At 41.8% G+C, this 25,946-nt stretch overlaps 2 protein-coding genes across 4 annotated transcripts; one reads left to right on the plus strand and one right to left on the minus strand.

Annotated features, from left to right (window-relative positions):
- The first annotated feature begins 5,453 nt into the window (after positions 1-5,453).
- Positions 5,454-10,904, plus strand: TSTD1 (thiosulfate sulfurtransferase like domain containing 1). Its single transcript, XM_083493868.1, has 4 exons — positions 5,454-5,682; positions 7,545-7,721; positions 7,924-8,083; positions 10,028-10,904. Exons 1-4 carry the CDS (start codon positions 5,508-5,510, stop codon positions 10,089-10,091), a joined length of 576 nt encoding a protein of 191 aa, XP_083349994.1. The 5' UTR covers positions 5,454-5,507; the 3' UTR covers positions 10,092-10,904.
- Positions 10,898-25,306, minus strand: CCNC (cyclin C). Of its 3 annotated transcripts, none has more exons than XM_083493866.1 (12): positions 25,070-25,306; positions 22,490-22,596; positions 19,940-20,024; positions 19,164-19,233; positions 18,276-18,327; positions 17,495-17,550; positions 17,122-17,157; positions 15,670-15,761; positions 14,762-14,829; positions 14,300-14,379; positions 13,581-13,699; positions 10,898-12,497 (listed from the first exon to the last, which is right to left on the minus strand). In XM_083493866.1, exons 1-12 carry the CDS (start codon positions 25,099-25,101, stop codon positions 12,443-12,445), a joined length of 852 nt encoding a protein of 283 aa, XP_083349992.1. In that variant the 5' UTR covers positions 25,102-25,306; the 3' UTR covers positions 10,898-12,442. The 3 variants fall into 3 exon arrangements, with proteins under 3 accessions (XP_083349992.1, XP_083349991.1, XP_083349993.1); XM_083493865.1 differs by having other exon boundaries at positions 10,898-12,339; positions 25,070-25,281; XM_083493867.1 differs by having other exon boundaries at positions 19,940-20,523; positions 20,696-22,596; positions 25,070-25,267.
- Between the last annotated feature and the right edge of the window lie 640 nt (positions 25,307-25,946).

The following is a 25,946-nucleotide window of genomic DNA, read 5'->3' on the forward strand; positions in this document are numbered from 1 at the left end:
ATGCCTAGACATTCTGTCGTTGTGCCCATAACCTAGGTTTAAGGTGCCATTTACGTAGCTCCTAGCCTTCATATCTCAGTTTCTAACACGGGGTGGAAAGGGGTAGTCAAATATTCACAAAATATTGTTCTGTGCTATTTGCACTGGCAGTTTGAGGTTGGTTTGTTCACACTTCCTCTTGAGCATTTATTAGAGCTCTGTGTGACTTGGCAACTTGCGTAAGTGTGTACCAACAGAAGGCAGCCTCAAGCAAGGCAGCTCAGCTTACCTATTTTGTTTCTCCTCCTTTGGGACTAATATAGCAACAACTCCCTGGACCCAAACTGCCCTTACTACTTGACTCACAATTTCCTGCGGACATATACAGGACACATTTCCCCCCACACACACCTTAGGTGCTCTTTATGCTTTTGCAGTACCCATTCACCATGACCAGCAAAACAACTATCTCCTTGCATGATCTGAACATGTTTTCTTGGAAGCAAATCCTGAGGTGTTCAGTAAGGAATGCTGTACACTACAGAGGGTATGTATTCCCTAGATCAGGGCTGGGGAAACAATTGGCCCTTCAGATATCACTGGAGTACAACACTCACCCTCCCTATGCTGATTAGGGCTGATGGGAATTGTAGTCCAACAACACCTGGAAAGCCCAAAGTTCCCAAGATTTGTACTAGTTCATAGAATTGCAGCGTTGGAAGGGATCCCAAAGGCCGTCTAGTCCAACCCCCTGCAATGCAGAAATATGCAGTTGGCCCGTATGAGGACTGAACCTGCAACCTTGGCACCACAGAATCTTGGAAGGGACCCAAGAGTCATCTAGTCCAATCCTCTGCAATGCTTAAGTATCTATGACAGATGATCATCCAACCTCTGTTTGAAAACCTCGAAAGAAGGAGAGTCTTGTGGGGGTCTGGTCTGTTCCATTGCTGAAAAGCTTACTATCACAAGGTTTTTTCCAAATGTTAAGCCGGAATCTCCTTTCTTCCAACTTGAAGCCATTGGTTTGATTCCTACTCTCCAGAGCACGAGAAAACAAGCATGCTCCCTCCTCCATGTGATAGTCCTTAGGATATGGCTATCCTATCTCCTCTCAGTCTCCTCTTTTCCAGGCTAAACATACCCAGCTCCTTCCAGTGGCGTAGTGTGGGGGGTGCAGGGGGGGCCGGCCGCACCGGGCGCAACATCTGGGGGTTAGGGTTAGGGGGCGCAAATCCACCGGTTAGGGGGCACAAATTACTTGCCTTGCCCCGGGTGCTGACAACCCATGCTACGCCACTGGCTCCTTCAAGCGCTCCTCATAAGGCTTAGTTTCCAGGCCCTTGATCATCCTAGTCAACATTCTTCAATTATGGTGCCCAGAATAGGACACAGTATTCTGACTATGGCAGAATAGAGTGGTACTATCACTTGCCTTGATCTGGGCACTGTACTTCTGCTGATGCAGCCTAGAACAGCATGAGCTGTTTTGCTGCCGCCTCACACTGTTGACTCTAACCAACTAGGCCAACAATAAGTTAGTGGGCACATTCATTTGGGCAGCAAACACCTTGGAGCCCAGGGGCGAGGCTTTAAAGGCCTGGGCCCTTTAAAGGCTCGGGGAGAGCTAAGCGTTCACCACCCGGGACCCGGCCTACCAGTTCGGCCGCCAGGGCGAGCCGGGCTCAAGGAGGTGCAAGGCGGCGTCACAATTCAACCCCCAAAAGTGTCACTGGTCAGCGCAGGCCGCCTGCCTAGGCCACGACTGAGGAAGGCCGGGGCAAGGGCGCCTCAGCCACCGCCTGCAAGACCTCGGGCCCTCGGGGAAGCACCGCGGAGTCCTTAGCGGGGGTCCCCAGGCACTGCAAAGCGGACGAGGAAGGGCCCACATGCCGCGCAGCCCCTTCCCCGCCCAGCACCTCGCGCCCCCACCGCTTCGGTTTCCACGGCCCCCACCCAAGCGAGAGGCCTCCCCTTAGCTCGCCTCCCCCAGCCCGCCGCACTCACCGCGCTGGGCGACGGGCTTCGCCCTCGCAGGCTGCAGGCTGGAGCGGCGGCAGCAGAAGCCAAGGAGGAGGAGGAGCAGGAAGCGGCAAAGGAAGCCGAGCTTCGGCGAGGGCCGCTTCGCTCGCTCGCCTGGGCTGCCCGTCCCGCCCCGAGAGGCGGCTAAGCGAGAGCCGGGGCGGTTGAATGGGGCGGGATTGTGTGTTGGGGGGTCCGCTCTGCTTTGTAAACACCAGCCGGAGCTGCCGCATCGCCGATAGGGAGCCGCCTGTATTTACATCGATGTCAACCCCCGTTGAAATTGCTGGTGCCCACGTGTTTGGAGAGGCCTCGCTCGCTCCTGACTCCCTTGAAAACGGGTGCGGCTGTTTGCACCGGGAACGCAAGCCATCATCGCGCTAAATGTGCACAGCGGCTTTTATTCTCTTCCATCGTTAAAGGAGCAGGCGTCACGTCCTAGGCTACGAATTGTGCAGGATTCCGGATTGCCCCAGCCCTTGCCCTTTACGGATCTGGAGATGGGTATAGGAGGGCTGATCCACCGATCCCTGCTTTGTCTCTTGCCTGACAACAGTAGTTGTCTAAGATCTGAGGCAGAGTGGGGCCTTTCTCGTGATCCTATTAACTGGAAGTGCCGGGGATTGAACCTGGTGCCCTGAATATTTTCACTGAATATAAAACTAAGCCCTTGCTCTGCATGGTTTACTTCTGAACAAACGATTCGGCTCAAACCACTAGGTTCCATTTAAGCCAGGACGTATTTAGCATTGTTCAGGGTTTGAGCATGTGTAATTGTACTTCTGGGCATATGCAGAGTGCATTTCCTTGATAGACTATGAATCTAGAGTCACACATATACTTGGGTGTTTGCAATAAAACTACTGCATGTTGTACCCTGCAGAGAGTTCTGGGAAGTGTCCATTGAACTCACTAAATGGCAAGGCTGCTTCTTAGAACAGGCCACACCCAGTACTTTCAGGTCAGGTGGCTGCGTAGGACCCAAAGTTGAGACTTGAGATTTCTGTCTCAAAGTCCTGTTCTAAGGGCACCTCTGCCCTAAAGCTCCATCAGAACAGATGCCACAACTCTATAATACCTTGTTATTTTTAATGTTTTGTCTGGTACAGCACCATACCACTGACTCTACCTCTTTCTTTCCTGCCATCTTTCTTGGTATGCCACATAAATAGGCAAATTTACTAAATAGCACAAATTAGATCCATCTTTAGGTTTAGGAAAGATTAGCACAGTGGGAATGGATCAATCAGAATATTGCGTATATGTCGTGTATACTGCAACACTTGACTTACTTTTTAATTACGCTATCATAAATATACTCTTCTATCTGTAGAAAAAGGAATGCCATATGGATAGGCTGACAGCCAGCAACCAGAGAACCAGTTTATATGACAGCTTAAATTAATCACCCTTTTATAGAGATGTTTTATCCTCGTTTAATTAAAAACCAAGGGGAAATCCTGTTAGACATTTCTTCAAATTCCACCTTTGCTAATGAAAATGTGTTTGATCAAAATTCTTTTAAGAACTGTGTCAAAGACTATCAGAAAGAAGCAGTATTTTTCCACATCTCAGTGCCATTGGTTCTGATCCCACCCCCAAAATTGTGCACCCTGTTGTAAAAGCATAAATGCATGGAGATGTCCTCCTTCATTGCTTCACTGACATGAATGGGGAAATTTGCACACATGGCATATACATGCTGCACATGCAAGACAGTTGTCTAAGAAATATGTCCCAGTGATTTCTGTGGATCACAGTAGCCCATTCCACAGCAACCTCTAGTCTGGAAGCCTCAAATAAATAAGCCTTGTGGTGGAACAGTTTGCAGGTAATTGCTTATCATTATAATTGTAAAGCCACTCAGTTTAGCACTGTACTGAGGTAATGCTGTGTGATCATTTGTTTCTGGGACTACTCTGGAGCATGAGGCTCTTAATTCTTAATGTTTGCTTTAACCTCTAAATATGTTACCTTCTGTTTCTTCAGCTAGAGATCAGATAACTGTATATGAAGTGCCATACTGTAGCTAGCTATCGTATGACATGACTGGTTTGTACCAGTGATAGGTCTTGCATGTGGAAATGCAAAGCCACCATATGCCACAAGGCTGGCTGCTAAAGGCCTTTCAAAATATTGTGAAGTATATATTTTAAACAATACACATTTCATTACAGATATACACAGAAAGACACTTTGGAAAATTGCACCCATGACTGTTTTATAGAAAACTTGCTAGCAAAAAAAAAAGGTTTCATATGAATGAATAAGCCTCATCTAGGTTTTAAAAGTATTTGTTTGCATAAAGCAATATAATTTGAAGCATTTCTGTGTAAGGAATGTTGTCATAAATAATGCTACCGGGTGAATCACCAGTCTGTAGTCTCAGCTGGTAGCACAAGGCTTGCCATGTGGAAGGCTCAAGTATAGGAGTGATCTTTGCTCCCCAAGACTAGCCCAAGGGTGAATATAGAGTTCTACACTTGTTAGTATGTTTTTTAAAAACATAGTAATACTTGAAATCTTGTACCATCAAATTAAGGTAAGGGGGGGGAGTAGAATGCTTTCCCCAGCAATCTTTCAACATTCCACTTCACTGATTGTGGAATTATGAAAGAAGCTTTGCTCTATCCACTTTTATCAACATCATACATATTTTTATACACTTCTAGCGTGTCCCCGCTTACTCCTAAACTTTTTCCTAAACTACAAAGCCCCAAATATTATATCATTTCCTCATAGGCGAGTTGTTCCAGTCCCTTGATCATTTTGATTGCCGTCTTCTGCACCTTTTCCAGCCCTACAATATCCTTTTGAGGTGAAACGAGGGCATAAACAAAAGAACTTCTTAATTGTGCAGAAAAGGGGAAACTGAGGGCACCCTGAGGGGCGCATCCAGAGAAAAGGAAGTGGTGTTAACATAATACAACTCATAGAATCAGAATTGTAGGGTTGGAAGCGACCCCAGGGGCTATCTAGTCCAACCCCCGGCTGCAATGCAGGAGTCTCTGCTAAAGCATCCATGATAAATGGCCATCAAACCTCTGCTTAAAAACCTCCAAGGAAGGAGAGTCCACAACCTCTAGAGGTAGGGAAACCGTTCCACTGGGTTGAGAAGAAAACAGAAGTGCTTATTTGGCATGCAATTCTAGACTCACTTTAAACAGCATACGTTTAAAGCACACACCCCACTCCCAGGAACCTTGAGAACTGTAGTTTGTTAAGGGTGCTGGGAACTGTAGTTCTCCGAGGGGTAAAGTACAATTCCTTTGAGGGATATGTGTGTGTGCACTTTAAATGTCTTTTGTGTACTCGGGAGTAAGCCCTACAGGAGGCTTCTAAGCAAATGGGCATAGGATTGAGGTAGCAGCTTCTGGTGCAAAGCGCCTATAAGGCACAGACGAAAAGACAGGCAAACGACGCGGCCTGCTATAGCTTGGGAAGCCCGGAAAAGAATGGGAGGAGACATGTTAAAACGCGCAGATATCTGAGCCGCGTTGGGCAACATGTGGGGCTGCTGCAGCCGGCTGGGTCGGGCGACCTTCCTTTTGACAGCAAAGCGGACAGGGGTCAGTGCGAGAGGCGGGCGAGGGAAGTGCCTGCCGGCAGGGAGCCACGGTCGCGGCTCCATTCTGCGGCCGGAATCGGGAGCAGGCCGTGGCCCCTTTTGGAGTCCGGCCCGTAAGTGCCCCGGAGTGGGTGGGGAGAGAGGGGAGACGCCGGCGCTCGCGCTTCGGGGCGGGGTTGGGGAGAAAGCATCTCTCCTTCCCTATACCGAACCTACAGCACAGCCTGACGTTCGCTAGCATCAGTGTAAGATCAGATCCGCACTTGCATAATTCAGCAGATCTGATTGCTGGGATAGCTCAGTCGGTAGAGCATGAGACTCTTCATCTCAGGGTCTAGGGTTCGAGTTCCACCTTGGGCCAAAAATCCCAGCATGGCACGGGGTTGGACTAGATGACCCTCGCGACCCCTACCAATTCTACAAGTCTGTGATTCCGTGCGGCATCCCTGACCATAAAATGTGCCCCCTAACCCAGTTATGTTTCATTAGTGGAACATTTCTCAGTCCTAATTTTAGGATTGGGACGTTTAGCTCTGCTTGCGAAATAGATCCATTGAAGCCGCCAGATCTAGCTTCCTATTCCGAAAAGGGGGGGGGGGGAGAGAAATTCGGCAAAGTTGCCTATGCTATATTTCGGCCTCATTCTTTCTTTGTAAGAGAGTAATGACCTCATGCCTCTGTAAAGCAGCTGGGGACAAAGGTGTGACGATTTTGCATGTAGGAAATTTTAAAGGAGGAAGTAGTATCATATCTCAATATCAGATCAGATGCTATATATTTAAGTTATTCCTTGATCAGAAGAGAAGGGTAAGCACACCCACATGTCACAAGAGACCTGGTGATGTGACAGTGGGGCTTTGTGGGTTTGTGCTCCACAGTTAAGTAGCAACTACATATTTCACACTTAGGGAGAATAGTTCTAAGCTGTTTTTATATCTTTCATTGCATTGGTTGTTTCCCTATATCTCCTCTTGAATGGGAGGGAGAGGCTGGAATCCAAGCCTGCTTTGTGCCAGGCTGGGAGCAAGGGCGGTTGGGGCCCCTCTTCTCCCTAAAAGGAAAACATTTTAAAGATACCACACAGTAAGTCCAGACTAACAAATTTATTATAGCATGTGGTTTTGTGGACTATAAAAATACAGTGGTACCTCGCAAGACGAATGCCTCGCAAGACGAAAAACTTGCTAGACAAAAGGGTTTTTTGTTTTTTGAGCTGCTTCGCAAGACGATTTTCCCTATGGGCTTGCTTCGCAAGACGGAAACATCTGACAAGTTTGTTTCCTTTTTCTTAACACCGTTAATACAGTTGCGACTTGACTTTGAGGAGCAACTCTTAGAACGCGGTGTGGTAGCCTTTTTTGAGGTTTTTAAAGACTTTGGTGATTTTTGAAGCTTTTCCAAAACTTTCCCGACACCGTGCTTCGCAAGACGAAAAAAATCACAAGACGAAAAAAATCGCGGAACGAATTAATTTCGTCTTGTGAGGCACCACTGTACTCTGAACCTGTAGAGTTTTACAACTCAGCAAAACACAAAAAAGCATTTTGCCAATCTTAATAACCCCTCATCTGGTTTAACCTAATCACCTTTAAAATGGTGTGTAGGCCAGTGGCCTATACCACATGATGTGTTGTTTGATGAAACACTTTCTCTTCTGAGTCTACTACTCCCTTTCAATTTCACTGTCAGATCCTAAGTTCTAATGATACAGAAATTATGAAAATCTATGAGTACATTTGACAATGCAATATTTTTGGGGGGAGGATAACGTGTGTCATGCCATAGTGTGTCAGCTGCAGTGTGTATGTCTAAAAGTGTGTCACCAACATGAAAAGTTTGGAAAGCTCTGCCCTATAAAGCCACTGGCATAAACTGTGCTCACTGGTAACATTAGAAGTTGCTAGTAGATGTATTTGAGAAATGATGGTCCAGAGACAATATTGCTTGCTTGAGTAATAGCTTATTCTCTTTACAGATCTAAAAACTGAAAAGCCAGACGTGATTGTTTGCCGTTTTTGCACTGCTAAAGATAAGGTCTCCTACAAAGAACTCAAGGAGTTGCTGCAATCCAAGGCCATTTTGCTTGTTGATGTTAGAGAAAAATGGGAAATTGAGCAGTATGGGAAAATTCCTGGATCCATCAGCATTCCATGTAAGCTTCCACACTTCCTGATCATGAGCGGAGTGAGGAGGAAGTACAAGGCCAGCTAGCTCAAAACCTTTTACCTATGTAACAGGAGATATGTAAGGTTCACCCACGTATCATGGATTTTATGACCTTTTGCACTTACTTGCTTTATAATGATTCATCATAGTCAGCTGCTTAATTCAACAGTCAGTCTTTGTTTTTGTAGTGGGCGAGGTTGTGGAAGCTTTGCAGATGGAACCGGTACATTTTAAGGAGATATACAATCAAGATATGCCTTCTAAATCAGACATTTTAGTGTTTTCCTGTATGGCAGGAGTGAGAAGCATACAAGCTCTAGCTGCTGCAAAGTCTCTGGGTTTCAGCAGGTGAGTATATATACTCAGGGACAAACTGCATAAATGTATCTTTACTGACTTCTACCTCTGCTTTAATACTTACCCTGATGTTCTACTCTGAAGTGTGGTGAATCAATAGCTTTTCATTCCATGACCCTGATCTTTGCTTCTAAGTAACTTGTTGCTCAGTTAAGACCTAGGCCTGGCACCACTGAAGCAAACCGGAACCTTTGTCTCCTGCCATTCAAAACGTATCACCCTTGCCATGAAATTTTAATCATTACAGTTGCAAGTAGTCTGTGCCATCTATTTGTGCAAGTCAGTGAGGCTGAAGCAGGACTGGTCACTCTAGTCCTTTAAACAAAAACAAAACAAAAACTAGGTCAGCTTGTTTTAAGTTCTTTGGAATGCTACAGGCATTTCACTCCGTAGAAGCAATCACAAAAAGTAATGTTCTCGTGCATGTAGGCTGACAGCAAACTGCCTAGAGCAGTGGTGGGCAGAACATAGATCAGGATCTACTAGCAGCACTCTGAGTGACTTGCAATAGATTGTCAAGGATTCCTGGCAGCCAATCATTTAACAGCCACAACAAAAAATGTCACACACAACACCTACATTAGACTGCTGAAATGAAGACAGCTTGAGATAACTAGGATTTTTTTAATGTATAGAAAGACTGGCGTTCAGCTCAGTACTGGTACACTAATTTCTGTGCTCAGCAGCTTCCCAGAATTCTTTAATTCTAAGTGTATGTATTTTTCACAGGGCTCCATTTGCAGTAAATATAGCTATAGAGCCGTAGCTAGGTGATCTTGCACCCCTGGCAAAACCGTCCAGATTGCGCCCCCTAGCCACGGACAAATTAGCTCTTCTTTCCACCTCTCTACCCATTCAATTCACCCTCTATTTAAAACCTTTTCTTATGAGGCAATAATCAATATTTTTATTTATAGACATTTATGGACATATTTTAGCTGATTTTGTGTCCCCCCACCTGCAGCCTTGGTGGGGGCCCACCTCACCACCCCCTAGCTACAGCCCTGCATAGAGTAACAGATCTTCCTTGAAGATAGTACAGTGGTACCTCGGGTTACATACGCTTCAGGTTACATACGCTTCAGGTTACAGACTCTGCTAACCGAGAAATAGTGCTTCAGGTTAAGAACTTTGCTTCAAGATGAGAACAGAAATTGTGCTCTGGCGGCGTGGCAGCAGCAGGAGGCCCCATTAGTGGTGCTTCAGGTTAAGAACAGTTTCAGGTTAAGTACGGAGCTCTGGAACGAATTAAGTACTTAACACGAGGTACCACTATACATGGAAATAGAGGCAACCCCTGATTTGTGTGGAGATTGCATTTCAGGTCATCATCGCATGCAACAATGAAGGATGCATAAGCCCATTAGGCCCCCTTCTGCCCCCTTTTCCAGCTACTTCTGGGCCGCCTTGGACGCATGTAAATCAGTCGTTGCCTTCAATCTAAAACTGCCACCTGCCATTTCACAGCTTTCCTCTTAAAAGGAAATCCAATTGTGATTTTAAAAAACATAACTAAGGTGATACCTTATTCTGCTTTGCTACATCAAAGGTTCTGCATGGACTCTGCAGAATCTTAATACCTTTGGCTGCTGTGACAAAAACCAGAATAAAAAATCTTGTATGGGCTGCAGCCAAATCCGGTGGTGTGCTTAATGAACTATTTGTTTAAGAGGCTATTGTGGGTTGTGTTGTTTGAGGAAGACATCATATACATGCTCCTTTGTTTCCTTGTCTTATTAAATAATAATTGTTACACCAGAGAATGCAGCAGAAAGTATTTTGAATTTGGATGTAGAAGGTTAACATTCCCGTAAAGTTTTGAGCCCACTGAGTTCTGAGCAAATCAGTGATCTGGCCAGTATGTTTTAGAGAAAGGATAATTAAAATACTTTGTACAGTGTGAAATGTTAAGATGCTTACTTTATGTGCTTGCAGAGCTCAGAATTATGCTGGTGGCTTCAAGGAATGGGCTGAGTATGAATCTTCTGCGGAGAAATAACGTCAGGAATAGTGACCTATTCAGTATCCTCACAGTACACAGAGTGAAGGCTAACTTTTATTGAGTATCTATATAGATTTAGGAACTATTTTGTGTAGCGGTATATTGGTTGTGTTACACAGCAGGAAAGAACTGATACCTGTTTTGAATATTCAACCAAGCTATTCCCCATTATGAAAATATCTTCTCCAAAATTTGAATATTTCCTCTTAAATAGTTTTGCTATTTGAATGAAATTTGCAATGGATCAATATAATAGCCTAAATAATAATCAGGTTGTTCTCTTAACACTGCAATTAATTTCAACTCTTACATACTAACTGAATTTTGGTTAGTCGTGATTTCAAATTAAAATTGTGCATTTTAAAATTAGTAATTAGACACTTTCTTCAAACAACTTTAGCTAATTTTCCCAGTAATTTTTCCTGCACATAAAACAGAGCTCAAATGTTTATCCAGCATGTAAGAGATAACCTTGGTTTCTTCTTCTTGCTTTTAAAGTCTTTGACTCTTTGTATAGCCCTGCTTTTTGCTTTCTGATAGTAAATGCTCGTGGAAGTAATAGTGTGTGGAAACATGTTTTTATCCAACAGGGGAAGTGCTCATAGTATGAATACAATATGCTACATCTACATAACCTATTACTATTCCGCAGTTAAATCAACAATGCAATCATATTTCCAATTAAACAACTTCCACCGATTTCAGCGGATCCTGATTCCATTCTTTATTTATATATCTGCAATACCACCTTGATTTATTTGTATCGTTTATTTATCACTCCAGAATAAAAGAACCAGACAAAGTTGTCAATTTGCATTTGTTTTTATTCCTACCCAGCTAGTTCATATTACAAATAAAGTTTAAACCCTCAGGGGAACAAAATTAATTTCCATATGGCTAAGGACAAGGTGCCTTCAACCAATCATGTTAGCACGGGTGTGGAACAAGACAACAAAATAAGCAGAACAAATAAGGAGAGTATGAAAAGGCCAGAAACACATCACTTCTCACAGAAGTGTTTTCGTAAGTCAGTATCCAAACACACTTTATAAAAATAACTTACAGTTAAGTGCAAAGAGCCCAATCACTTGCATACAAAAACACTTTGGTTACACTTAATTGAATGACAGATCAAGTAGAAGCAGGCACTGCTGCTTTTTTAAAAAATCAAGTTTTAGAACAAGCACCAAGTGACAAGATTCTTCAAACCAACATTCCTCTGGTTTTGTACCAGTTTAAAGTTGTTCTCTGGGATGAAAAAAGACCTAAGACTAAAATCCAGTAGTTATTTTTATTTGATTTTCTTTTAGGATAACAGACTTTATTATGAAATTGTGTGTGCATAATGTTCATTAAAATCTAAAGGCTTTGAAGCAAATCCCATTTTCAGTGGAAGGTGTGCCTGAGTAAAGAGCACAGGATATGGCCCTGTGGTTTTAAAAAAATTAAGCCTCTCTAGTTAAATTTTTACAGTAATTAATAAATAGTTTCCTACGGAGTACGTTTTATTTTCATCTGAATACTTGCTGCTTTCTTAAGAAGCCTCTGTTACGATGAATGATTTGTAACAATGAAGGCAAGCTTAACTTCTATAGCACACAACACATCCACCATTACCTCAAATAGGTTAGATTATTCAACTTGATTGGATTGCAAAGTATGACTTAATAGTTTAGCACTTGTAAAGGTTGAAATTTTCCTCCCTACAACAGCCACAATTTGCATTATACATATTGCACTTTTTTGGGTACTGGATTTCAATTTCTGCTAGCAAATTATAGGTACAGACTAAGACTATCTTGTTAAATTTCAGGTGAGGAATGCAAAACTATCTTACTCTTTGTTTAAGGAGTCTTTTCCTTTCAAGAATTTACTGAAGAAGTGCATTTTCCCTCTTGTACAATATTCACTAGCATTTAGAGTATATGCCTGGTCAATTAGGATTTCAAATCCAACATTTCAAGCCACCTCCTGTGGTCAAACTGGTATGGGGGCAAGAAGATCCAGTTACTCACCCAGCTTCGTGGTAACAGTTTCTTTAACTCTTCATTTTTTAAAAAAACAACTAAAGTGTTGAATGCTGTCCATACTGAAGTTAATCATGTTTTTTCTAGCTTTATCCAGGCTTTCGACTTGTTTGGAGACTGAGAAGTGGTGTTAAATGTGTTAGTGCCACAATTCAAATGGGTGTGTATTTATGGAAAAGTTTTCAATATGCTTGACAGAAACATTCTTCAAGTTCTTTCTGAAAAGACATTATTGAAACCTTGTGTTCATGTCTTCCACACAAGAAAAAATCCATCATGACATAATCCAAAGTGGTCCACAATGAGTTTCTTTGGAATGACTTAAGACTGGCTGTAGCTAGAATTCTGACTTCCATTTGGACCTTGGTCGCCTTCACTGTTCGGGACAAAACAAATATGGATATATTTTTTAAAAATTACTTCTTTTACTTCTGTGAATTCATTTCATGAAGGCATCTCTAATGTAACAGCAAGGCAGGAGATTACAGTCTTTGTTCTACAATCTTGGAAGCACAAGAAGTCACAGTGGACAAGGTCAATCAACATGCAGCTCTTTAATTACATTTACTTCATGTGAGAGCATACAAGAATTTATTCTAGGAGAGCCTGTGCAAGTGGCAAAATGTAAACAGCACCACAGAAATTTGCCTCAAACTCCTACAAATTGTGAGTCTTGCTTAAATCATGACTGAGGAAATAAAAAAAAAGTTTTCTGAGTCCTTGAGGCTTTTGTCTTCATAACTTTCACTTAGTTATGCCAACAACTGCCTGGGTAGGGAGCAGTGTGGTTATTAAAAAGATTACTTGTTCCTGAAATGCACACTTGTTTTTCAAAAATCAGGTATAGAATTTAGCCCACACAATGATATCACACTCAGCTCATAACCAGAGTTGCAAGGGGCAAAGGTTATGTATATCTTATCCAAAATCACAACAACCTATCCACCAACCCCTTGCCAGTAAGCCTGTGCTAATCCTATTTGTTATAAGCAGACAATGTGCCTGGTAAAAAGGTCCCTGCAAACCAAAAAGCTTTAATATGATAGTCAAGGAACAATGTCACTCAGTTTACAAACATCCAATGACTAACAGTCCAAAATCATAGTTTAAAGCATTATGTTCAAGCACAGCCATTCATCATGTTCAAACGATATTGATAAAGATTGTTATAGTCCCTGAAGATTCAGAAGGAGGTTGCCTATGCCTACACAATTCTGGAGAGTTAACTCATTTCTATTAGGTAATTTCACAAAAGAAAAGCAGGAAGTTGTGTAACTGTTAACATGAGAACCATCAAATTTCTAGCAACTAGGAACACATTCTGATAGATCTCTGGAATATGGTTAAAATTCTTGTTTACACTTTGGATACACTCTTCAGATCAAGAGAAATATAGACAGATATAGAAATAGGGATACATAAGTACAACAAGGAGAAAACAAAGTTTGAAGACACCTACCTGTTTGGAGGTGGTTTTGGTTTAGGCATCTTACTTAGAATAGTAGCCATTTCTTTCCTTTCATCAAAGTTCTTCCATTGTTCATACAGTTTCAAGATAACCCTGATTATTTCTAAAATCTAAACAAAAATATGTCCAGATGACAAAACGTAGGCATGTTTCTATGTGTCTGCCAGCAACAGGCACACACTTCATATACAAGGAATAGGTCCGAAAATATTAAGTCTTCTGTTATCCTCTGTCTGTTTAAATTTAGTAATAATATATTTAATATTTTACCCGCTGGGTGGGGAAGGACAAATTCTGAGCCTACCTTAAAACATTCAACATCTTAAGACATTGGTACTTGGGATTATTTGGGATTTGTTACTGGGAATTAATGTGAGCTTTATTCTTAGAGCATAATAGAGTTTATACTCAGAGATCAGTGCACTAGGAAATTAGCTGAATGGTCAGTAATTTCAAGAGGAAATAAACACAGCCTTCGTTTGATTTACATCAGCCCAGTTCCAATACACATAGGACTTTGAAAATAAGCACCTGCACCATGAATTCTGCCCCCAAAATGACCAGAAGCTAGTCCGGTGTTCAAGCATTGTCAAGAAGTGATTATAATACCTGGTCCTATGAAGCTACCACTTTACATGAGGACATGTGGCTAGCATACATGTTTTCCCATTACACAATAAATCTGTACCTAGGAAAGAAAATGTATCTACCTTCTCCATATCAACAGAGAGCTCAGCAAACCACTGTCTAGCATCCTTTTGCTGGACAACACAAGCCACATGTAGACAAGCTGCAAGGGGGAAAAATGTTGCATAAGGTTAGATAACAATACTTGCAGAATGATGGGTAACATACTAGTAATGGCAAAGGACATTTCCAGAACATGTTCTTTGTACCACTGTCTACCTCTCAAGAGAGGATTTTTCCATCAAGCCATTCTAGATACTTTTCACACTGACACTTAACATGTACATTTAACTTTTGTGTCCTAGTTGCTCCATTAGATTTTTTTAAAATTAACATCATAAAAGCATTTCAGTTACTAAGTAAAAAAATGAAGCTGAGGCTATGATGTCAACACCAGACTTTATATGAAGATGGTCATGGGTGGAACTCTACACCAAATCATTCCATTCAAATAGCGATAAAGCACTTTTTAACGTGTTACTTACCTAGAGCTATCATGAAAGGAGGGTACAGCAGACAAAGATCAGTTCTATACGTGTCATTCACTATCCTCCTGCACAAACAAAAGCAACCAATCAGCATGCTGCCATTCATTTCTTCACATAAGGGAGTCAAGGTAATATGCCACAAACACACCAGCTTATTTCTCCTTTAAACATTTACATTCTGTTTGAAATCAGGATGTTGGTTATCATTATATACACATTTCATTGTATTCCCCCCCCTACATACTTTGCAGTTTGGAACACTGGTTTAATTTCTTCCCAAATCCATTCCGGAAGTCCATTCGACTTCCAAAGCATTCGACTTCCAAATCACGGCTTCTGATTGGCCAGGGAAGCCCCTTCGGATGTTTGGCTTCCAAAAGAATGTTCAAAAACTGGAACAGTTACTTCTGGGTTTCGATCGTTCAGAAGCCAAAACGTCCGAGTTCCAGGGCGTTCTACAACCAAGGTACAACTTCAGAGACATTATATGATGTCATCTTTCCTATTGCAAGACAAGGTTAGGGATGATTTGAGGGCAGGCACCTTGCTGAAGCCACCTTGAGTTCCATGAAGAGCAGGGATAAATATACTAAATAAATAAAATAGTAATCAGAGTATCTAATTACTATGTGTTCCCCTTGGGTGTTTTGAAGAAAAGGCTGTACAGGTCATATGTAAAACAATCCAATGGTGGCAAATAAACCAAACTGGTTCCATGTGTTCTCCAGTATGTATTAAACTAATACTGATCCCCAGGAAAATGTCTAGATATTGGCTCACGTGGCTTTGGCAAACTGGGGAAAGTGTCTGCAAAGTCAGTTAGCAGACTTCACCTCCGTTGTTGTATTTAATCTTGTACTCTTCCTCAGATGAACACACTCTTTAAACATTTTTATATTTATTACCAGGCAAGGGGTAGCAGCATATCTTCTTGGCCCATATCTTGCACATACTGGAGTAGAGGTCTATAAGGATGGTATACTATCAAACAGCAGTCCTGGAAAGATTGATTTTAAAAGGCCATTTAAAATTAAGTTCAGCACAAAGCTCATTGTCACTAGCAAGAATTCAAAACATCTGACTTACAAATTTAGGTGCTTCCTGCCTTCCATTCAACATGTTACTGTTGCAGCACCCTTATTCTGTCAAAATGAGGTCAGTAGTCTCTTTAGAATACTCCTCTGTAGAAGCTGACAGACTGCCTATCAGTCTATCTCCCTCGGAGACACAAAGTGACACAACTGTAGCCAACAAAAACCTTATTTGCCCACAAACCTAAATACCTCACTGGAAAATGAATCTTGCAAAAGAACAGCCTGTGTTTAAAACTACATAAACTAAAAGCTTGCCAAAATAAATGGCACTAGTTTGAAATTCAGGTAAGTTCTCACTTCTCTTCTTATAATATAAATGGGGGATTATGTCAGAGAGACTGTAGGAGGAAGCTCCTTCTCCACTAGTACAGAACAGAGATGCAATGTGCAAAGGTGCTATGTGTTGCAAACCACATTAAAAAGAGGGAGAATTTTTAATCACAAAGCACACCTTAGAACAGAGTTTTTAAAAGTCAAGGGTAATCTGACAGAGGCCACATGCCAATGGTGAGCAGGGCCAAAGCTAAAGGTGGGTGGAGTCCAAAGTATTACACTGCCTGTTGTCTGACCAACATGATGAATAGAGTAGCTGTGCTGCCTGATTGGAAGAGCAGTTGTCAGTACATAAAGTAGCCAAGAGTACACACATTTCCAGAGAAGTATTTATGAGATGTAAGAACATGACATGGGTCCCTGAACCTACACCTGTGGTTAAGTATTTCTAGTACAGTGGTACCTCAGTATAAGAACAGCCCTGTTTACGAACTATTTGGTATACGGACTCTGCAAAACCGGCAGTGTTCCGGTTAGCAAACTTTACCTCGGTCTACGAACGGAATCCGAATGGTGGGGTGGAAAGATACCAGCAGCGGGAGGCCTTATTAGGGAAAGAACGCCTCAGTTTAAGAACGGCTTTGGTTTAAGAACGGACATCCGGAACGGATTAAGTTCGTAAACTGAGGTACCACTGTATGTCTTACAAACTGAATATAATGTATTCAAATATCTATACAAAGAAAACATTCGGGTTTTATATGCAATTTGAGCAACTCTATTCTTAACTTCTGCTTAGCTTTCATGGACTACTAAACTATAAAAAGGAATGCTCCTTGCAGTGCAACTGGGGAGAGGTGTGGACAATATTGCCTAATGAAAGGTAAGTGCTGTGGGTAATAGCTCATTTCATCCCCTTTAACAAATAGGAAAGCTGTATATAAAGCTGTATAAAGTTAAGCCAATGCAGAGGTAAACAGATGAACTTACCATTAATTCTAAGAGATAGAATTCACATTCTAGTATCTGCAAAAATAGAAAATAAGTTAATCATATCAAACACACTGCTCACATTAAAAGGAAGGAGGGAAAACACAGATCCTTTGGAGACTAGGTAAATCCATTCCACTCAACATAAATATATTGTAATGAAATTTTGTGCATAATACATTTTATTAGACACCAGTTCAACTGTTGCACCCATTTACAAAAGGGCAATGTAAGTGATGCACATGATGGAGTAAGTTCCACTTATCAATTGGTGGAGCTTACTTTCAAATAAATATATTTATGGTGGAGGTGCCAATGTACTAATTCAGAGATGATATGCTAATGCAAACTATATCACTACAGCGTTACTTACATGGTTCATCCTATAAGGAAATTCCTTCGGAAAGGCATACGAAAACCTAGTTTTCACTGCAATTAAAAGAAGTCAAGAGACATTTTTTTAAAAAGAGGATAAAATTAAACCACCATATTTATTTTTCATTGAACTCACAAATCTCACAGGAGTGGATATTGGATGTATTGTTTTACATTTTCAAGCACCTGGAAACTAAGTATATTAGAGCATATGGACTTTTGAGATTACCTGACAAAATTCAGGTACAATAAAAAACTACTATGAAAGAATCTGAATAGAATAGTATTGCAATGACCAAAGCAAAGGGTGGGTGGGTGAGAATAGGTTTTGAAATTTAGTTTATATACTTTGAAAATTAAGTTGTTATGGCTTTTTAAAAGAAAATGTTTACCAGACTCTGAACTTACAAATTGACCAAATTATCTACTGGTGTGGAAGCATTTACCAGTTTCTAGAAATTAGTTTTCTGCTATCATGCATGTGCAAATATCTATTTTGCAGAGGGGTAAGGGGAGACAGACTTTAACCAAGTATCAAACATACTAAGGATAAAGAAATTCATTTTCATTTCTACTGCTGAGATTGAAAACTGATTTCAGTTAGTACTTAATCTGTTTTATTTATTTCAGATATTGTTATACTATTTAATCCCCAAAGTTTCTAAGCAATGCACAGCTTCCTATGAAAAAGACAACATTTTATCTATAACTATTATGGTGACTATTTTACCTGTGATAAAGCAGCAGATTTACACTTAAAGGACATGATTTACACTTACATACAGAAGTAGCAGCAGATATCAACCTTGTATTTGAGACCACACCAAATTCCTAAAGCAAGAAAAAAGAAGTCACACTGGAAGGTATTCCACACTAGAAACACACTGTGACAAATTGCCTGTCATTATGATGGGTGAAAGGAAGGTTCTCTTGAAAGGCTTGTAGGCAAATGCTGAGCACTTTCCAAGGCCAGCCATGCCCAGCTCCACTGCAACCTATGGTGAACAGGTGTAAAAAGGTTCATCTCCACCTCACCCTACTATAGTCACAACAACGATGCAAATAATAAAGAAGCCTGTATGGGAAGGAATCTCTTTTCTTTCCCATCAGCAGAATATCTTTCAATTGGAATGCAGCTGCCAAAATGGCCCTCATACCTAGCTTCTGCAACCACAAGGCAAAAAAAGCAACCTGCTGGAAGCATGGTGTGATCAAGGGACGCCATTTATTCTGAATGTATGAACAGCCAAACACTAATAATGATGGTGGGAAGGGCACAAAACCCTTGGTGGGAGAAATGCTATGCACTTTACTAAATCCTAGAATCTATAAAGACTGAGAAGACAAGACAGCAACTCAGCCAATAGGACAGATTAGAATGGTAATGAACTACAGTTCATCACCATCACTGGATCTTCTTTTTTAAATTTACCTTTACTGATTTTCTTCTTAAAGGTTAAACAACAACACATACAACAAAAGAAACCCTCCCCCTCTTGGAGGTGTGATGCAGCATCGAATAATGGAGCTCCTGTTTCTCCCAGAAGGACATGGAGAAACAAAGCCACCAAATGCTCCAATTTAACGTTTCTCTTTAGGGTTAAAAACAAATTCCGCTCTTTTTTATACCAAATTTATGCACGCACAGAAAAATATGCTCTACATACCTCTACTTTGGATGCCAAAAACACACACGTAGGAGCCATTAGTACCGGATCTATACTTTTTAGGGAATATCTGAAAAGTGACAGTACATGATTTTAAGAAGGCAGGAGCTATTCACCTAGAGCACTGCTTTTTAGAAAAGTTACCACCAATATTGCAAACCACTTTGAGGTTTTTATACAATCAAGCAGTGTATAAATTTTATTAATTAAATAAAATAAAATAAATAAAAGGTTTGCATACATAGGACAATGGAGTTGAATTCAACGGTATCACTCAGCTGACAGGAAGGCTTCCATAAGCAGAATGGGAAAGGTAGCAGTTTTTAGCTATTTGCCTTCCCTCCTGCAGCCCCCACCCCTCTAAATCTGTTCTGCAGGGTCTCCCAACCCTCTGTAGCATACTTAGCAGGTGGAGAGAGACTGTGTGTGTTGTGTTGGCATCCATCTGTCTCAGGAGACAATGGAAGAGTGTGCCACTGAGGGTAAAGTCAAACTGTTAGAGAGTTGCATTGCCTGCTGTGGCTGTAGAGGCCAATATGGGAGATATGTTTTATTACAGCTGGGGCAGATGAAGGCATCTGGGATCGCTGTTACAGAGCCACCATGGCATTGTGGGATGTAATAACTGAAAATTGCTACCCTTCCCATTCTGCTTACAAAAGCCTTTCATCAGCTGAACAGTACCCACTGGATATGGCTACAAACCAACTTATCTGTTAACTTATGAATTCTGTTTAAAAAGGAAAATATATATATATACACTAAAGTGGTCCTACCTGGCATAGAACCTTTTGAAGTAGACAGTGGCAGTGGCAATAACTTGTTGTCTTAATTTCAAATGTTCACCTAAGGCCTGGATAACTTACAAACAAAAACAAAACTGAGTTAAGATTTTAAAGTACAATTTGCATTTTATCAGAAGTGGTGAAGGTTATCTCCCATGGTGCTGTGAAACAGCCACTATGTCAACATTTCTACACTGTCATTACAATCAGATCCTATCCACATTTATTCAAAGCCCCAATAATTTCATGAAATTTACTGATGCATAGGACTGCAGCCTTAATATGTAAAGAGTTGTTAAGTTTAACCGACTCATCCTCTCAGGAACCCTAAAAGGTACATCAATAATATTTTTACATATTGAGACCATAGCACAGTTGCCTGGTTCTTATATACATTTTCCAGACTGCTAAACCATAATATAAAACATGATTTAATATCCTTGTCAGGTACTGATATTAAACCAGAGGTCCCTGTTTCAGACATACCAGGGAACTACCAAGGAACAAATGGGAATGTGGTCTAATGGTGGTTTCTGGCTGCTAAACTGAAATTTCACAAGCCAGAAAATGTATGGCTGACAGTGGCGTAGCGTGGGTTGTCAGCACCCGGGGCAAGGCAAGTAATTTGCGCCCCCTAACCCATGGATTTGCGCCCCCCTAACCTGTGGATTTCCACACCCTAACCCTAACCCCCAGATGTTGCGCCCGGTGTGGCCGGCCCCCCCTGCACCCCCCACGCTACGCCACTGATGGCTGAACTGGATCAGTGATTTCCCCACAACTACCTGAGGGATTAAAAGGTATTCTAGATCAAAGTGTAGCATGCTACCCACTAAGTCAAACTAGTTCAAACACAGTCAGATGGCACTTAATTCCAACATTTAAAGATGGCTCCATGAAAGAAGAAGAGGCATGTGAATCTCCATACAGTGAAGGCAACAGTTTGCTCTAGGATGTACAATTTAAGGCAACTCTCAAATCACTTACTCTAGACTCCTACAATTACATCACACATGCCTTCTGGAGATCCGTAAGCCCTCAGCTAAAGAAACAAAAAATGAGCCACCTCTTGCCTACAATGCTTAACCACATCACAACGCTGATGTTATTTGTTCAATGAATGAAGCTGCCAATAACAACATAGTTGCTGAATTTGGCAGGGCAGCAGGTGTTTGAAGTATGACATATTTAATCTAGGGAAAGGAGTGGGATGCAGGGGGGAGAGACACTAGAGGAAGTAGTCAGCTGCTCCATCACAAGCTCTGCCTGCCAGTTGGCCAAGAAGCAGCCCTGGTGTCAGCTGTGCAGGTAGCTCTTATTTGGCCTTCCAGGCAAAGGAGATGTGCCAAGCATGTTAGAAGCATCCGTCTGGGATCCCGAGCAGAGGTGGAAGGACAGAATGATGGAATGAAACATAAGGTGATTACTTGGTATTTTTCCTGAATGCCCTCATCCATTTATAATCTGAACATGGCAATGCTGTATCATTATCCTGCCATTTTAAAACAGCACTGCAAGTTATGCCATTCCAATTCACATAACTATGCACAGATTTTAAAGGCTGACTGCCAAGCAAGGCATTTGCACACATGATTAATGTTTAAAGGAACAACCATTACAATTGTGATCAACCTGATGCTGCACTGTAACACCATGAATAAATGCTGTATACATTCATGAGTACATTCATGATATCCAAATATCACGACACAAAAATCAGCAGCACTATACAAATATTCTCCATCCAGCCATAGCAGTTTCTAGCATACTCCCTCTCTTTCCCATATTAAGTTTACACAGATCTGCTACAGAGGCTAAGAAAACAAGCTAAGAACCAATAGATCACAGTGCAGATCTTACTGTAGCTAAAAAAAATCATTAGGCAGGCTTAACAAGCCACTACTTAACAGATAGCATCTATGACAAGGAAGATCATCAGCCACATTTGCACACACATGCATAAGTCCAAACCATGTTCTGGCCTTACACCACAGAAGAATCATACAAGCTGAATCCAAGTTAAAGGCAAAGAAGTCTCTTATTAGTTTCACAGCAAGTCTTCAGAATAGCAGAGGAACCCAAGAAGGACTATTAAAGTGAAAGACCAAGAGAAGAATAACCTCACGGTAAAGGCTGGACTGTCAGTTTCAGCTCCCCTGCAAGTGCCATCTTTACATACAAACTAGGCATTATGTTATTGCCTTTAAACCAGGACCTGAAGGACTGTCACATAAAAACAAACATGTAGTAGATGCCCAAAGTTCAGTGTTAGAACACATGCCTTGCATCCACAAGGTCTCAGGATGAAAACATATGCATAATGCCAAAAACAACAAACCATAAATAAACCTGAATGCTATATTTAAGGTGAAAGATAAGGTCTCTTGGGGGAGCATGTTCATGTCACTAGGTACCTAATGAATGTTTCTTCTAAAAAAAAGTTATGGTGAATTTGTGTATTTTAAGATATTAACACAAAAATAATTCATCACACACACAGTATGAAACAGTGGGCTAAGTTAAAAGTGAAACTATTTTTACCATTTGTAAAAAATATCTGCAGCTTCCAATATTCTTCTTCTGCCAAAAATTTTAAGTCCTTCTGGCGTTCCTTCAACAGATCTTGCTTATCCAAAATCCATTGTAAGCTACAAAGAAAGTGGAGAGAGAAGAGACAACTTTCAGTATAAGTTAGATTATTATACCAGCTAAACAGAAGGCCATTGTACCACAAATAGAAAACAGCCTACGTTTCAGCTTCTACTACACAGCCTGATGCAAAAGCCACAAACTTTCCTAGCTATTCAGACCCATACTAATTTGTTCCCCCAGCACCTCTTACATGTGCCACAAGAGCCAGCAGCTGCAAGAGACAGCAGCAGCAGCCAAGCAAGGAAGCCCCAACCTGTGACTGCTTCGGCAGACATTTCCTCTGAGGCCTGCTGGGGCCGAGAGATTCAGCTGCAGAGCAGCATCTGCAGTATCTGAGAATGAGGAAGAAACTTGTATACTTCTTTGTTCTGCCCTAGTAACTTTCTTTCTATTTTATTGTATTTTAAATATACTGCTAGATGCCTCAAGAACTCTGGTTAGTAAGCAGAATATAATTTAAATAAATAAATAAATAAATGCTATGCAAAGCATGCATACACCTAAAAATTCAATCCAGCCTCTCTGCCTGTGGCACCTGTCCCAGAAGCATTTCAACATCATCATGATTTCCAATTATGTGTTTATATTGTTTTGGGTTTTGAAATCAGACTTTCTCACAAATAAACACATTTAGAATTTAGGTGCTGGTAGATTACACATAAAAAGTGGGCAAAGAAAGATAAACTGACTGCTGCAATAATGAGAATTATCTCCAGCCAGGTGAAACTTTCTCCTATTTGTAAGTGCTAGTTTGCATTATCCTAAAAGATACCCATTCATTTTCTGTAAAAAAATTATGAACCTGAGTCAAGCCTTTTCACCATGGATATTTTTTACAAGCTTTCAGTTATTTCAAGGGTAGCCAACATGGTGGCCTCCTGATGTTGCTGGACTACAACTCCCACCTTCGCCGACCACTGACCATGCTGGCTTGGGCAGATGGGAGTTGGAGCTCAACAACATCTGTAGGGCACTAAGTTGGTTACCCTCAAGTTATCTGCTGAAGGTTCTCTAGCCTCATAATATCACAATGCACCCACCTCCTGTGGGTGGAGGTGGTGGGAAATAAGCAACCCAATTCTTGGGATGTAATACAATATTCATTTGTGCACAGATACACAATAGATATGAAAGCATTTGAAGAAAGGAGGGGGAAATGATGAATTTAAACGGGCAACATTCCTCTCACAGTAAACAACAAATAGATATCAGAACATTTCACATTTTTCACATTACCTGTTTCCATCCAAAATTTAAATAACTACTTGTTGCCTTTCCATTTGAACCAAAATAGAAAATAAAAAACTGTGTGCATAAAGCGATACTAGTAGTATGGTTCAATAAAAAACATCAATAGTTTGTTAGGTTTTTTTAGCGCCACAAAACTCTTGGGTGGGGGTCTTTACTAAATTATGTAGTATACAGCAGGCAGCACCTTGCCCTACATGTGCTGTCACCTTATCAATGCCACATGAAAGAACACAAGAAGAGCCTGCTGGATCAGGCCAATGGCCCATCTAGTCCAGCATCTTGTTCTCACAGCAGCCAACCACATGCCTGTGGGAAACTTGCAACAGTACTCTGCCCACCTGCGATTCCCAGCAATTGGTATTCAGAGGCATATAGCCTCAGACAGTGCATGTAGAACTGTGGCTTTTAGCCTCTAATGGCCTTCTCCTCCATGAATTTGTATGATGCTCTTTTAAAGCCACCCAGTTTGGTGGCCATCACTGCCTCCTAGGAGAACAAGTTCCAAAGTTTAACTATGTGCTGCATGGAGGAGTACTTTCTTTTATCTGTCCTGAATCTTCCAGCATTCAGCTTCATTGGATGCCCACAAGTTCTACTGTCATGAGAAAGGAAGAAAATGTTTTCTCCGTCCACTTTCTCTGCACCATGCAAAATCTTATGAACTTCCACCATGTCACTTCTTACCGGCCTTTTCTCTAAACTAAGAAGCCCCATATGCTGCAACCTTTCCTCATAGGGAGATTCTCCACCCCCTTGAACATTTTGGATGCCATTCTCTGGACCTTTTCCAACCCTACAAAGTCAGTTTTTGAGGCAAGCTGACCAGAACTTTACCATAGAGTTGCATGACTTTCTATAAGGGATTTTCCATCTGGAAAAACACAACAGCACACACAGCCAATTTCATCCTTACAGCCAGGAGCAGAAAACACATAACAGCTTTGGCATAAAGCCATACAAACATATAACAGTGTAAGAATTCATATTTTCCCCAAAAGCCACAACCTCCAGGCACACCCCTTCCACCCGCAAAGCCGCATCTCACCGCACCTAATATTCCAACGACTATTACCTATGGAGGACCTACGGGGGGGGGGACTTGCCTCGCCCGCCTTTTCTCCCCCCCCCCCCATTTGTGCCTCCCCGCCCCGGTAATCCAGCACAGCTTTCGCCTCCCATCTCCTAGTTGCACCCAGACCCGTGAAAACAGCTACTCACTAATGCGAGCTCTGCCAGAAGTTCCCTGCCATGTAGCGGAGTCGGCGGGAGCCTTTTCGTTTCTGGTTGCCCAGGCGGAGAGCACAGACGCCGGTACCGGTGCAGCCTCCTCTGACGCTCCCCTCCCGCCACTCCAGGAACAGGAACAGCTTCAGCGGCAGGAAAGAAGAGCCTGTAATGAGCGGCTGCGCTCCTAACAAGCGGCAAGCCTCGGTTCTGCGTGCTCACCCTTCCGTCGTCCGGCAGCTCGCGGCCGCCTTGCAAATCAGTTCCGCAGCAGACAAGTTCCTCCCATGGGGTGGTGGGGCGAATGCAAACTCAAAATGCCGGCTATCCTCACCCTCAGCTGTTCAAGGGTGCATCAGTTAAGTTTTGCCTTGCCCTAGAGGGCTTTTGTGCAAAATGGAGTTATTTTAGCGAAATGAGTGCACATTCATTGGGGAAGACAGTTACGCCCTGTCTTATGTTCACTATTCCACTAAACCAGCAGACTGAGATTAGGAATTGAGGAAAGAGAAGAGTTTTTGTATCCGTGGAGGGCATTCTACCATGACAGTCATAACAAAAAGCCCAGATTTTATCCCTCGAGCAAGGATGTAATTCTGCCCTTGCATATTTTCAAATCACTTAAATGGCAATCTTACCTGAGAAAGGGGATTGCCTCATCCTGTGTTGTTAAGTCCCAAACACATCTCTTCAGACCATGCTCCAATATTTCCTTGTTATTATTATTTTTATCCAGTCCTTCAGCAGAGATTCTAAGGCAATTTTTTTCAATACAAGTAAAAATTCTGGCCCTCATTCAACACACTGAGCAATCTCAGTCCTACAGAGGGAGCCGTTATCTAGCCGTTCACAGCTGGCAGCATTCGTCCAC

Source organism: Podarcis liolepis (assembly GCF_965112155.1).
Source record: "Podarcis liolepis genome assembly, chromosome: 3".
NCBI classification, from domain to species: Eukaryota; Metazoa; Chordata; class Lepidosauria; order Squamata; family Lacertidae; genus Podarcis; species Podarcis liolepis.